The sequence below is a fragment of the Dermochelys coriacea genome, chromosome 8, assembly GCF_009764565.3.
Source record: "Dermochelys coriacea isolate rDerCor1 chromosome 8, rDerCor1.pri.v4, whole genome shotgun sequence".
NCBI lineage: Eukaryota > Metazoa > Chordata > Testudines > Dermochelyidae > Dermochelys > Dermochelys coriacea.
In genome coordinates this window covers 38,481,698-38,497,202 of record NC_050075.1, presented here as the reverse complement: position 1 = coordinate 38,497,202, position 15,505 = coordinate 38,481,698, and the positions used below count along the sequence as shown (strand labels likewise).

The 15,505-nt window shown below is 44.0% G+C and overlaps 2 protein-coding genes across 29 annotated transcripts in view; both read right to left on the bottom strand.

The window, feature by feature from the left end:
• The window catches only part of LOC119859844 (protocadherin gamma-C5-like), a 372,734-nt gene that overhangs the window by 58,947 nt on the left and 298,282 nt on the right, over window positions 1–15,505 (bottom strand). Inside the window, exon 2 of one of the 28 annotated variants that reach the window (XM_043490727.1) lies at window positions 12,238–13,863. The exons of 23 other annotated variants lie outside the window; for them this stretch is intronic. In XM_043490727.1, the coding sequence (XP_043346662.1) occupies window positions 12,238–13,863 (1,626 nt within the window). Of the gene's footprint in view, window positions 1–2,953; window positions 5,647–7,241; window positions 9,864–12,237; window positions 13,864–14,610; window positions 14,898–15,505 lie in introns of those variants that run through there. 4 more of the 28 variants (XM_038412618.1, XM_038412603.2, XM_038412614.2 and 1 more) reach the window with 4 other exon arrangements.
• The window catches only part of LOC119859868 (protocadherin gamma-A10-like), a 159,159-nt gene that overhangs the window by 46,628 nt on the left and 97,026 nt on the right, over window positions 1–15,505 (bottom strand).

Below are 15,505 nucleotides of genomic sequence, written 5' to 3'. Positions count from 1 at the left end.
ACCCTTCCCTTTATATTTATGATGCTCTTTTATTAAATGCACAATCACAATATTTCAAAAGTCTGTATTTTGATTGAATGAGGGAAGGTGAGCTCTAATTCTTTCCAGTAGAAAACCCCATACTCAACGTTTTTGTCTCTATTTCTCATTTAAGTTTCTAAGCTCCTGAAAGTCTACCACTTGTGCTAGCAAGAGGAAGAGAAGTCTAATTGTACAAATTACCTATAGATGAGAAAGTATGCCATCCCAGACCTCAGTACAAGCTCACATATTCGAACACCAGCTGAACATAACTTTCCTGCTCACTGTGCCATTGTGAAGATATTTTGATTGTTGGATATCTGTAATACAAAAGCTTAGTGGGGACACAGCAGTATGTTTATATCAATCTGCCACATAAAATGACTTCATAAGTCTTTGCTACCATCTACGGTGCGTACCATATTTTCATAAATACCAGCTTTATTTTAACAGAATCATAGCATCATAGAACCATAGGGCTAGAAGGGGCCGCAAGGGTCATCTAGTCTAACCCCTTGCCAAGATGCAGGATTTGTTGTGTCTAAACCATCCAAAACAGGTGGCGATCTAGCCTCGTTTTGAAAACCTCTAGTGAAGGAGCTTCCACAACCTCTCCAGGCAGTGTGTTCCATTATCCTACTGTTCTTATCATCAGGAAATTTTTCCTGAGATTTAATCTAAATCTGCTATTGTGGAGTTTGAACCATTGCCTCTTGTCCTACTCTTTTTGGCAAAAGAGGACAAGTTTTCTCCATCTTTTTATGGCAGCCTTTCTAGTATTTGAAGACCTCTATCATGTCCCCCCTTAATCTCCTCTTATCCAAGCTAACCATACTCAGTTCCTTCAGCCTTTGCTCAGATGGCTTGCATTCCATCCCTTTGATCATATTTGTCCCTTGCCTCTGGATCCTTTCCAGTTTCTCTACATCCTTTCTATACACTGATGACCAAAACTGGACACAGTACTCCAGCTAAGGCCTAACCAGCACCGAATAGAGCGGTACTATCACCTCCCATGACTTGCTTGCTATGCCTCTGTTAATGCAACCCAAAATTGCATTTGCTTTTTTGCAACAGCATCACATTGTTGACTCTTGCTGAGGCTGTGATCCACCAAAACTCCCAGATCCTTTTCAGCAGGACTGCTGCCAAGCCAGTTATCCCACATTCTGTATTGGTGCATTTGTTTTTTTCTTCCCTGAGTATAGCACCTTATATGCATCTTTGTTGAATTTCCTTTCTTGTTTATAACTCAGTTCTCCAGTTTGTCAAGATCCCATTGAATTTTATGTCTATCATCTAAAGTGTTTGCAAGCCCCTAGCTTTATGTCATCTGCAAATTTGATCAGTATGCTCTCTATTCCTACATCCAGGTCATTAATAAAGATGTTAAATAACACAGGACCCAGAACAGAGCCCAATGGAACCACACTTGAGACCCCCTTCCAATCTGACATCATTCCATTCATAGTTACTCTTTGTTTGCCATTGCTTAACCAATTATGTATCCACTTAATGATAGTTCAGCCAGCCCCACATTTCTCCTGCTTTCTTATCAGAATGTCATGTGGCACTGTGTCAAAAGCCTTGCTAAAGTCCAGGTATATTATGTCCACTGCATTCCCTTTTAACATTTTCATCAAAGCCATCATCACAATTGACTCTAACTGACACACTTGGCAGAATCAGCAAGCAAGACAAGTCCAGACAGAGCCATGGAGACAAAATTACCCTTTCATCCCCAGATATGCTCCTCCAGTTCACAGCTGGAGCACATCGATGGATACAGCATGGGGGGAAAATATTCTCTTCTGTTGCCCTGGGTCTGAGGATGAAAAGAGGATTTGAGTCTCCAAGACTGTTGTTAAGCACCTTTCACTAGAACTACAATCTGTTCAAAATTGTAAAAGTTAAATATGTTCAAAACCACAGAAACTAAAATTCTAGCTGAAACAGACAGTGCCTTTTTTTTTGCACTATTCAATGAAGACAGGAGTACATAATACAACACAAATATAGATAGTATCACAAAGAGGAGGGCAGTCAAGAGTCTTCATTTAAGGACACCCAAAGAAAAGGGAATACATTTAGAAAGTTAATCTCAGGTTAATTATTAGAAAAATGATAATACTTGTAACAGAGAGACAAGGTGGGTGAGGTAATAACTTTTAGAGGATCAACTTCTGTTGGTGACAGAGATAAGCTTTCCAGTGTATGTAACATCCAAAGACGGTCTTTCTCACCAACAGAAGCTGGTCCAATAAAAGATATTATCTCACTCACCTTATCTCTCTAATATCCTGGGCCCAACATGGCTACAACATCACTGCATTACAACAATATAGTTAGTATAAGGACATTTGAAACAATCTGCTAAAGTAGAGTGTGGAATTATGTCATCTGGAGATGTTCAAGGCTGTCATATGACACATCTAAAATATGGATGCTGTAGGGAAAATATTGGCACAATACGGGGGAATGGTCTAACCTACCATAGTTCCCTTCGGACTCGAATAATTCCCTGACTCCAGACTTTCCACCACTAGAGACTGAAAGTGTCTGAAGTAGTAGTTGGTCCCATGCAACAAATAAACTCTGACGTATTCTTCATTGAAAATACTCAAAATAGTAAAATAGTCTATGAAAATGTTTTCCATAAATGACACAGAGCTTTCAATATATTATGAAAATGGAAACATTCACTTCTCCAATATCATAATGCAGATGATGCTGATCAGAATGAAACTGAAAATTTTCACAGGATTTTCACTATTAACTCTTAGAACAGGTGTTTATGCGGTAAAACTTGGCTCTATTTGCAATCTACATACTTGCAGCAGAACTATAGGGAAGCACTACCCAGGAACCCTTAGATTACTGGTAGAAATATTCTCTACGTTAGCAAGACTTGCATTTCCGGAAGGTGTCTCACCTGTGCCTGGCTATCACAGCTGAGATTTCCCCTGCCAGAGTCATTCCCCATGCCAGAATCCTCAGCAGAAAGGAGAATGTCGGACAAAGCCGTTTGGCCCGCTTTGAGAAAGGTGAACTCCTTCTGCCCCGAATCAGCAGCTAAGCACACCTTGTAAGAATAGGGTAATTGCAAAGTCCCATTGCTGTAGTTGCAGGAGAATTTGGGGTCGAGACTAGAATAAAGATCCGGATTGTAAGATCCAAAAACTGGGGGAGTTCTAGGTCTCCGACGTTTAAAAATTAAAACCGATATCACTGTAAAAAGGAATAAAAACGAAATCAAAGCTAGAGCTACCACTAAAATAATAGTAAAGCCAGACTGAGATTCTGAGTCACCCGATTGGTCGCTCATTTCCGGAAGAGCCTCTTGGAAGTTCTCCGCAAACACCAGGTTGAGAGTCACTGTGGCGGACAGAGGCGGCTGCCCGTTGTCCTTCACCAGGGTGACCAGCCTGTGCTTCACGGCATCTCTGTCCGCAAAGGCGCGGGCTGTCCGGATCTCCCCGCTCTGCAGCCCCATGCTGAAGAGCGCCGGGTCCGTGGCCTGGAGCAACTCGTAGGAGAGCCAGGCATTGTGTCCCGAGTCAGCATCCACCGCCACCACCTTAGTCACCAGATAACCTGCCTCGGCCGAGCGAGGCACCATCTCGAACAAGGCGGAGCCATCGGCTCCGACGGAAGGGTACAGGATGCGAGGGGCGTTATCATTCTCATCCACAATAAACACCCTGACGGTGACATTGCTGCTGAGAGGGGGGGACCCGCCGTCTTGGGCCTTCACTTGCATCTCAAACTCCCGGAATTGCTCGTAGTCGAAGGCGCGCTGCGCATAGATCGCTCCGGTCTGGGAGTTAATGGAGATGTAGGAGGAGAGAGGCAGCTCCTGGAGGCTGCTGCTCAGGATGGAGTAAGTGACTCGGGCGTTCCGGTCCAGATCCCGATCTGAGGCTTTTATACCGAAAATAGAGGCCCCCGAGGGATTGTTCTCTGGCACATAGGCGGTGTAGGAAGGTTTCTCAAAGACAGGCGCGTTGTCATTGACATCCGAGATCTGCATCAGGATGGTTTTCTGTGTGGAGATGGGGGGAGAGCCTTTGTCTGTGGCGGTGATTGTGATATTGTACTCCGGGGTCCTTTCTCTGTCCAGGGTGCTGTCTGTGAGGAGCTTGTAGTAGTTATTAGAGGACGATATTATTTTAAACGGCGACTCATCTTGGAAATGACAAAACACGATCCCGTTATCTCCAGAATCTTGATCGATTACATTAATCAGAGCTATCACTGTCCCGGGCACTGAGTCTTCGGGGATGGGGCTGACCAAGGATGCGAGTGTCACCTCGGGGGCATTGTCGTTCTCATCAAAAACCTCGATCTCCACTTTGCAGTGTGTCACTAGTCCGCCTCCATCCTTTGCTTCTACTACCAGGGTGTAGTCACGTGTCTCCTCAAAGTCCAAGGGCTCCTTTATGGTGATTTTCCCGGTTTCTGGGTCCAGACGGAATTTCTGACGGGCCTTTTCTGGAATGTTGCTGAAGACGTAGCTGATCTGAGCATACGAACCTTCATCATTGTCGGTGGCTTTAACCTGAAGCACTAAATACCCTGTCGGTGCATTTTCCGTCAAGCTGACTTTGTAGAGCTCCTGAGTGAAGATGGGGGCGTTGTCATTGGCGTCGGTGACATTAATCCATATCTGGGCGGTCCCAGTTCTCTGAGGCTCTCCCCCATCCACAGCCGTGAGGATCAAGTGAAGGCTGCGCTGGCTTTCCCGGTCCAGGGGTTTCTGCAGCACTAAATCTGCATATTTATTGCCATCCCGGCTCTCTTTGACTTCCAGGATGAAATCCTGATTGGGGCTCAGCTGATAACTCTGCAGAGAATTCACCCCAACGTCAGGATCTTCAGCATTTCCCAGGAGAAAATGGGCACCTGGTAAAGTAGATTCACTCATCTCTAGTTTGATATTATCTTTTAAGAAACGCGGGGCATTATCGTTAATGTCCTGGATCGCGACATTTATGTGGAAAACGTTCAAGGGATTTTCCAGCACAGTCTCGAAATTTATGACGCAGAGTTGAGATGTCCCGCAAATCTCCTCCCGGTCTATCCTGCCATTCACATAGACGTGGCCACTTTCTCCATTCACGCAGAAGTATTGCTTTTTAGCCGCAGAGACAACACGGAGCTTCCGGTTGGGCAGTTCCCTCAAACTCAGCCCCAAATCCTTGGCGAGATTCCCCACAATGGAACCTTTCGCCATTTCCTCGGGAATTGAATAACGAATCTGCTCCGAGACCGCCCCGCAGAACAAAGCGAATAAGAAGAGAAGCAGCAGTACCTGCCGTGTGACTGCCCGGTCCGGTTCTCTGATTTCCATCCGGTCTCTGTGAACTTTATTCTCTCCTCTCTTGCTTTATTTTGATTACTTTAGTTGTTTGGAAATCCCATCAGGTTGAAGTAATCCGCGGTAAGGAAGAGTAAATAGAGCTCCGATTGTCTGCTTAAGGGTACATTGTGCTCCGAGGAGATTACTTTTCATTGAGAGACTGTGACTGTCTCCCTGCAGTTTCCTCTGCGATCTGCGTTGTGTGATGGAGCAATCGCTGCGCAGGAGGCTCCGATGGATCTCCGGCCCCAGCCCTGGCTCCGCATTGGCCAACAGCGGCACTCTGAGTCTCTACGGGAGAACTGCAATAGCAGTGATCTTATCACAGTACCGACACAGCTCTAGCGACTATAATGAAAGAATCCCTCCCTTGCTAAACACTATGTTCTAAATCTATAGCATTGTAACATTGTCAAACGTGAAAAGTTGCATCCCAGTTGACTATGGACTTCATGTTTTGTGTGTGTGTGAGTTTATATATATACTTAATTTAAAGTATACCAAACCTCTATTTTATGGGGAATGGAATAATGGAACAGTACGAAGGGTGACTGTGCACATCTTTATATACACAGGACTATTACTGAGAAGAGGAAAGAACGTTCCAGCAGTTACAATTGTTTCCACATATGGAATCACAGTTCCCACACACCCAGATTTCTGTGAGCTCCAACAAATAATAGTTCTGAAAAAATTGACAGAAATATTTTAATATTGTAAAAAGAGAAAAGTATCTCGGTATAAACTTGTGAGCAAAACAAATTTTGAGTGGTTTACCTTAAGGTCCTTTTTGTCCGCTAAAAAATTCTCGTTTTCCTGTACAACAAACAAACACAGAAGAAAAAAAAAGAGAAAACCCCTCCCATTGAAAGAACAGTGCATGTACTTCTAAAAGCTAAGAAAAAGGCCTGTTGTGGTAAATTACACTATATTTAAAAAGTAGGTTTGGTTCTCTCATAGAACCAACCCCAGGAACACAAATGTTACCAGAAGAACGCTTATGTCTTCCAAACATGAAACGTTCTGAAACCATGACCATGTTCCTGTAACATCCCTGTATTCAAAGGCCTTCCCGTGATGCAAAAATAAATTAAATAATTCAAGATGGCAACATAAAAAAGAACAAAATTATCTATAACTATATAACCATAACTCTATTTCAGTCATCCACTTATCTCTGTATTAATGCGCATGGTTTGCAAACACAGAATGCTTATTTAATAACAGATCTTAAGAAATTTTAGAATATTTTTCCTATGTTAATTTAGTAAACATGTAAAAGCGTCAGTACAGTATGTCACTATCCATCGTAATTTGTTACGGTTCAAAATTAGGACACAACAACATTATTATTGAGGAAAATGTGAAAAATGTTGATTTAACCTCTCTCTCTTTAAAACCTATGTTGTCCTAGGTTAACAGTAATATACTTTCTTGAAAGCTAAATTTCTAACAAAATAATCAGCTGTGCAGGCCCATGTAATCTTTCCGGTAAAGAACACTATTCCACACAACTGAAGACTGTGTCAGGGTGAAAACAAACCTCTATTTCTTAAGAATAAGGGAAGGATATTAAGATACCGGTTTGTAACACAAATTCCAGAAAATCATTCATTTTACAAACCTAAAAATAGGCTTTCTAGACAATAGCAAAGAAAATGCCAGGGCCTTCCGGTGACACTCAAAGCACTCAATGGAAATCACTCAGTTTATTATAGAGAAAAACACACACTCACCCTTCCCTCCCTCTCTCCAATATACGGTCATATACATTAGTATCTTTACTGACGAGCCGTCTAGAAATCCACAGATACCAACAATTTCAGATAAAAATGATAAAGCTCAAAAGTTATAGGCTCACCTGAACCAAGGTCTGATCCTCGTAACTAATGTTTAATTCTTCAGTAACTAGAATAGGATCTTTTATCTCACAAGTCTGATCACTGGTCACGGTATTTGCATAGTTTGATTTGGTAACGTTGAATTGGCTCTTTCTGGAGTCCGTGGTTAGAGAACCCTCATGTGAGTAGGAGTGAAGAAAAGCTCTGACTCCATCGATCCCCACAAACTGCGACACGGGAACGCCACTGAAAGTCACACTCGAGGAGTCAAACAGCTGCGAGTTTCTCCACCTGCGGAGCCTCAGGGCCAGTAACACTATGATAAAGGTAAAGAACAAGCAGGAAACGGAAGCCACAGCGATCACCAAATACAAGGTGAGGCTGGACTGGGGGTCTACAGGAGCTGAGAGGCTGCTTAAATCGGAGAGGATTTTGGGGATGCTGTCAGCCACCACCACCGTGACAGTGGCCGTGGCAGAGAGAGGGGGCTGCCCGTTGTCCTTCACTAGAACCACCAGAAGTTGCTTGAGCGCATCTTTGTCTACGAAGTAGCGAGCTGTCCTGATCTCGCCGCTGTGGAGTCCGACAGAGAAGAGCCCCGGCTCTGTAGCCTTCAGCAGCTGGTAGGAGAGCCAGGCGTTCTGCCCGGAGTCTGCATCCACCGCCACCACTTTAGTGACCAGGTAACCCGGCTTGGAGGAGCGAGGGGCCAACTCCACTCCCGTGGAGCCATCGGTGGGAAAGGAGGGGTGTAAGATGTGCGGGCTGTTGTCATTCTGATCCAGTATAAAGAGAGTGACGGAGACATTACTGCTGAGAGGTGGGGAACCCCCATCCTGAGCCTGCACTTGGAACCGAATCTCCCGGAACTGTTCGTAATCGAAGGAGCGCAGAGCGTAGAGAGCCCCAGTCTCGGAGTTAATGGAGATGGAGGAGGACAAAGGCACTTCGCTTCTGTCTCCTTCAATAATGGAGTAAGTGACTCTGGCGTTTTCCCCCCAGTCGGGGTCATTCGCCCTCAGGGAGAAAACGGAGGCTCCTCTCGGGTTATTCTCCGGGACGTAGCCGGTGTAGTCTGTTTTATCGAAGAAAGGGGCGTTGTCGTTCGTGTCCAAAATCCGGAGTGGGATCGTGATGGCTGTAGAAAGAGGAGGAGACCCATTGTCCGTGGCGGTCACTGTGATGTTGTATGCTGCTACCTGCTCCCTGTCCAGGGCTCGGTCTGTCACCAGACTGTAATAATTCTCGAAGGGTTTCTTCAGCTGGAAGGGGAGGTTGCTGGGCATGGAGCACGTGACCTCCCCGTTCTCTCCTGAATCTAGATCTTGTACGTCTAAAAGAGCGATGACAGTCCCGAGGGGAGAGTCCTCGGGGATCGAGCTGATGAGAGACCTGAGAGCGATTTCCGGAGCGTTGTCATTCACATCGCTAACAACGATCACAATTTTGGACCTGCCAAAAAGGCCTCCCCCGTCATGCGCTTGTACCTCAATTTCATACAATCCACCTTCTTCAAAGTCCAGATTTCCCACAATAGTTACATCTCCCGTGTTCGAATCCAAGCAGAATATTTTGGAAGCTTTGTCTGAGATTTTTTTGAATGAGTATATCACCTGGTTATTTATTCCTTGGTCCGGATCAGTGGATTTTACTGTAAGAATTATGGAACCCTTCGGGACATTTTCCAAAACGTTCACTTTATAGATAGGCTCGCTAAAAACCGGCGCGTTGTCATTTGCGTCAAGAACAACAACGCGGATTTGCGCAGTGCCCGATCTGACTAGATGTCCCCCGTCAATGGCTGTGAGGACTAGATCGTGAACAGCTTGTTCTTCCCGGTCTAGAGAGCTTTCCAGCACCAGTTCGGCATATTTAACTCCATCGGTTCCCGTTTGTACATCAAGAGAGAAATGCCTGTTATTGCTGAGCTGGTAGCTCTGTAGAGAATTAATCCCCAAATCTGAGTCATGGGCATCACTCAAAGGAAACCGCGATCCCGGTGTTGTTGTCTCGCTGACTTTTAACTCAATTTCTTCTCTCTGGAAGCTGGGAGCATTGTCATTAATATCTGTGATTTCAATTTCAACTCTATAAAGCTTCATTTTATCCTCCACTATAACCTCACAGTTTAACAAACACTCCTCCAGCTCTCCACAGATCTGCTCTCTGTCTATCCTCTCCGTGGTTATTAAATGGCCACTCTTAAAATTCAAAGCAAAATACTGGGTCCTACCTCTGGAAGCAATGCGGATTGCGCGGTCTGAGAGCTGCTTTACATCCAGCCCCAGATCCTTTGCGACATTCCCCACGAAAGATCCTATCTCCATTTCTTCCGGAATCGAATAGCGAATTTGCCCAGAAGCTAACTCCCAAATGGTAGCCACCATAAAGCAGAACAGGGCTCGCCCTTTGCAGTGCCGTAGCTTTTCTGTTTCTGGCACTCCCATGCTGATGTGCAGACGCCGCGTTTGGATGTTATCTTTGCAGAATGTTTCCGAAAATATTTATAGTTAAAACCAAAGCCACTTGCAGCGAATATCACCGTTTAATGTCCATACCCTGTGAGTGTGAATCTGATCTCTGTGTTCTGTGCTGTGAAACAGCGGGGCTCGGCCGGCTGGATCTCTCAGCGCATTTCGCTTCCTGATTGGTGAACAGCGGCGCTCAGAGTCTCAACCAATAACTGCACGCGCTTCCTGCTGGAGTTTTTAGACTGATAGTGTATCGGAATTTTAATTTGATAGGCAACATTCTACCCTCGGTGGTTTCTCCTTGTTCGGGATATGTGAGAGCTTGAAATGCTCCCAAGAAATGAAGAAAAATGTTGATGGTCAGGAATCTGGATTGTTATGCACAAATATGTAGAAATAAAATTTTATGTGTTTTAATACGTTTATGCGTGAATTACATGTGAACAGATTTGCCTAGGATTATTATGTCTAAATCTATGCTTTTCCATCTGACTGTCCTTGGTGGTGCACTTATGCACTCTTCAGTTGCTATATACTAATATGCTCTTTTATTAAAGTTCTTATTGAGTTGTACATTAGCAGCATTAAATATTATATTTTTATATTTCAGTTATATTTGGCTGTTCATGTTTGTTACTTAATTCACGCTATTCATTTATATCGCAATGGATATAATATGAACAGAAAACTCAGGTATGCCATCTATGGGTGAGATCTATCTAATAGAGGATATACAATTATTTTTATTCCATATATTTTCCAGTTTTCACTCTCAGTTATTTAATACCTAGTAAAGAGGGAAGCTATTGGCTTCCCAGAAAACTCTAACACAAGAGGAAGATATGTAACTATAATTCACTAACTGAAAACACAAAAGTACATATATTTGTGTATGTATATACATACCACACACAAAGTGTATATATATATATATATATATATATATATATATATATATATATATATATATATATATATATATATAGGTAACTGGGCCTTTATATATATGTGTGTGTGTGTATGTGTGAACGTAATATATATACGACATGTGTTGTAGTAATGTCAATGTGATAAACTAAAAAGCCATGTGAGAAATAAAATCACAGGATCCTCCATCCTTCGTTTATCAGCATGGTTGAGCACGTCAACTGCATTTTGCCCACAAAGTCCCCTCTTCCTGGACAACTCCTAACGTTCCAGACCTCTGAGCAGCTTCAAATATCCGCTATCGCTAAAACATCAATCAGCCAAGGGAAATTCCCCTCCCCGAAAATGAGGAATATGTCCCTCCTCGCTACTCCTAAAAACAATCGTTCTGGGCCCAGGCCCTTGACAGTCAATATTTACCCGTGACAATTCATACAGCCGTGACAATTCTCATTGTTGAAATATCGCCACCGGGAGGGCTAGACTCAGGGTCTCTGGGCAGAATACATACAGCTTTCCAGCGTAACCCAGCACTTGCTTCTAGTTCTGGAAAATGCGTCGGGAAAGTTTTAAAATATTATATATTTCTGTATATCAAGATTTATAAAGCACATTTTAAGAAACTCGATGGTTCCCTATTATCCCAGAGCATTTGGAATAATGGGAATTAAAGAAACCTGGCCTGATAGGGGTAGGTATAGGGGGGAAAGGCAAAATTACCTTTTTCAGACTTTCCAAAACATTTGAAAAACAGTCTTTCTCTGAGGGATGTATGGCCATGTACGGAATATAGGACAGTAGGGCAAAAGAGATTTATCATTATTCGTCTGGGAGGAGCTGCAAGATTCACTCATAGTTTTGCCACAGGTGAGCAATGAAGCCATCACAAATCCGCATAACTGAAAGCTTTTATAACACACCTGAAAACCAGGCTATATAAGCGACATAAACGAGAGTCCTCCAGGGGGTACTGGAGGAGTAAAAAGGGTATCTTTATATATTTATGACTATATCATCTGTCCAAGATATTGTAGAACATTAATCAAAGAAGACTTCTGCAAAATAAGCAGTATGTAGAGTGGTTATTTTTTTTTAAAATTATGCATTAAAATGAATTGAAACATTTATTCTGTACTATTAGGAAATATATCTTTTACTTCAGGTATCTAGATATTTATTGAGAATAAAGTTATTCTAAGGAAATGTTTTGAATGAGAGGAAGGATATTCACTCTTAAAAGAAAGAAAAATATCTTGTAATTAAAACAGCGGATTGGGATTTAGGAGTCTTGATTCCGAACTCTGTTACAGACTTCTTTTGTGATCAACAGGAGGTCTATTTTTAATTAAATTCATCATCTGTAAAATGGGGGTAACCTTACTCTAGGTTGCAGGAATGTCATGAGTACAAATTCATACGTTTGTGATACGCCTAGATGCCACATGAGGCACTATAGGTAGAAGCCTTAAAAACAAACAAACATACCCAAACCAAAACAACACCCCCAAACACCTATTTCACAATGTGTTCCTATACTAGAAGAAGCCTGATCTTCATTTACAATTATTCATTCAAAGATGAACAGGAAAATATCTAATGCATGAAAACGGAATCTCACCTCCACAACAGTCTCTGTCTCAGCTTTTAAGTTGCTAGAACCATCGCACATAAATACCGTCCATGAGCTGTCACTGCACAGAATATTCTCGTTCCTCTGCACAATAGGCTGCGCGAAAGTGAATTCATTCTTTTGGGCGTCTGAGGACAAACACAGCTGGTAGGAATAAGGTAAAGTCCCATCTTCATACCTTGGTGGGAACATAGAGCCTGCCTTGGAATAAGGGTCAGGACCAAAACACTGAAGTAATTTGGATTTCCTTGACGTTCTCAATTTCATCACAATGGCCAATGTCACTGTCAGGAGGAACAAAAATGAGATCAAAGCTAGAGTTACCACCAAAATAATAGTAAAGCCAGACTGAGATTCTGAGTCACCCGATTGGTCGTTCATTTCCGGAAGAGCCTCTTGGAAGTTCTCCGCAAACACCAGGTTGAGAGTCACTGTGGCGGACAGAGGCGGCTGCCCGTTGTCCTTCACCAGGGTGACCAGCCTGTGCTTCACGGCATCTCTGTCCGCAAAGGCGCGGGCTGTCCGGATCTCCCCGCTCTGCAGCCCCATGCTGAAGAGCGCCGGGTCCGTGGCTTGGAGCAGATGGTAGGAGAGCCAGGCATTGTGTCCTGAGTCAGCATCCACCGCCACCACCTTAGTCACCAGATAACCTGCCTCGGCCGAGCGAGGCACCATCTCGAACAAGGCGGAGCCATCGGCTCCGACGGAGGGGTACAGGATGCGAGGGGCGTTATCATTCTCATCCACAATAAACACCCTGACGGTGACATTGCTGCTGAGAGGCGGGGACCCGCCGTCTTGGGCCTTCACTTGCATCTCAAACTCCCGGAATTGCTCGTAGTCGAAGGCGCGCTGCGCATAGATCGCTCCGGTCTGGGAGTTAATGGAGATGTAGGAGGAGAGAGGCAGCTCCTGGAGGCTGCTGCTCAGGATGGAGTAAGTGACTCGGGCGTTCCGGTCCAGATCCCGGTCTGAGGCTTTTACACTGAAAATAGAGGCCCCGGAGGGATTGTTCTCTGGCACATAGGCGGTGTAGGAAGGTTTCTCAAAGACAGGCGCGTTGTCATTGATATCCGAGATTTGCAACAGGATGGTTTTTTGGGTGGAGAGTGGTGGAGAGCCTTTATCTGTGGCTGTGATTGTGATATTGTAGTCCGCGGTCCTTTCTCTGTCCAGGGTGCTATCTGTAAGAAGCTTGTAGTAATTATTGGAAGACGATATAATTTTAAAGGGTAAAACTTCTTGTATACGACAGGAGACCTTTCCGTTTTCTCCGTCATCTCGGTCTCGAACTTTGATCAGAGCTATCACTGTACCGGGCACTGAGTCTTCGGGAATGAGGCTGACCAGGGATGCGAGTGTCACCTCGGGGGCATTGTCGTTCTCATCAAAAACCTCGATCTCCACTTTGCAGTGTGTCACTAGTCCGCCTCCATCCTTTGCTTCTACTACCAGGGTGTAGTCACGTGTCTCCTCAAAGTCCAAGGGCTCCTTTATGGTGATTTTCCCGGTTTCTGGGTCCAGACGGAATTTCTGACGGGCCTTTTCTGGAATGTTGCTGAAGACGTAGCTGATCTGAGCATACGAACCTTCATCATTGTCGGTGGCTTTAACCTGAAGCACTAAATACCCTGTCGGTGCATTTTCCGTCAAGCTGACTTTGTAGAGCTCCTGAGTGAAGATGGGGGCGTTGTCATTGGCGTCGGTGACATTAATCCATATCTGGGCGGTCCCAGTTCTCTGAGGCTCTCCCCCATCCACAGCCGTGAGGATCAAGTGAAGGCTGCGCTGGCTTTCCCGGTCCAGGGGTTTCTGCAGCACTAAATCTGCATATTTATTGCCATCCCGGCTTTCTATGACTTCCAGGATGAAATCCTGATTGGGGCTCAGCTGATAACTCTGCAGAGAATTCACCCCAACGTCAGGATCTTCAGCATTTCCCAGGAAAAAGCGGGCACCTGGTAAAGTAGATTCACTCATCTCTAGTTTGATATTATCTTTTAAGAAACGCGGGGCATTATCGTTAATGTCCTGGATCGCGATACTTATGTGGAAAATGTTCAAGGGATTTTCCAGCACAGTTTCGAAATTTAAGATGCAGAGTTGAGACGTCCCGCATATCTCTTCCCGGTCTATCCTGTCATTCACATACAGGTTGCCATTTTCTTCATTCACACAGAAGTGTTGCTTTTCCGAACTGATACGGAGCTTACTGTTCGGCAGTTCTCTCACACTCAGTCCTAAATCCTGGGCGAGATTCCCCACGAGGGAACCTTTGGCCATTTCCTCCGGAATCGAATAACGAATCTGCTCCGAGATCCCCCGGCAGAACAAAGAGAATAAGAAGGGAAACAACAGTACCTGCTGTCTGACGACCCGGTCCGGCTCTCTGTGCCTGGTATCCATCCTCATCCCTGTCACCTTTGCCCTCCTCTTGCTGTCTCTCCTCTTCTTTTTAATCAGATCAGGTAATGAAAAACCCCATCAGACTGATATAATCCCTCGTAAGAAAGAGTAATTGGAGTCCGGATTGTTTAACTGTTCAGAGCGCTGTGAAGGAGGTGTTTATTTTTCTCCGCAAAGACTGTGTGGAGTCTCTCTGCTCTGCTTTCTCTCTGATCTGAGCTGTGTGACGGAGCAATCGCACTGCAGGAGGCTCTGGTGGATCTCCGGCTCCAACCCAGACTCCGCATTGGCCAACAGCGGCACTCTGAGTCTCAGCCGGAGAACTGCAGTAGCAACGATCTTATCAAGGCGCCAGTACAGCTGTAGTGACTATTGTGGATTATTCTGTATAGCTAAAAATCATATTGTAATTGTATAGAAGAGAATGAAACCATTATCAAGTACAAAAATGAATCGTTGTATAGAAATGTAGATGTCAACTCTACATGCTTTTGTGTATTTTTTGTGCACCTATCAGTCTGTGAATATTGTAAACCTTATACTTTCTTGACTTTTCTTTCACGTTGTTAGTATGTATATATGTGTGCGCGCGTGCGCGCACATGTCATAAATAGGTAAAAGAACTTTTCAGCATTTACAATGATTTCGTTTAAATAATCATATCCCCTGCGAACACACACATGCGTGAGATCCAGATAAGGATAGTTCTTTCAAGTTTGACTAAAAGCAATAGAAAGTTAGAATGACAAAGCCATTGTGGGTTCTAAACCGCTGTCTAAACTTTTGAATAGAACCATTTCAGTAATTACGTTTAGAGCCTTTAGTTTGTCTTTTTCTTTCAAAGTAATTT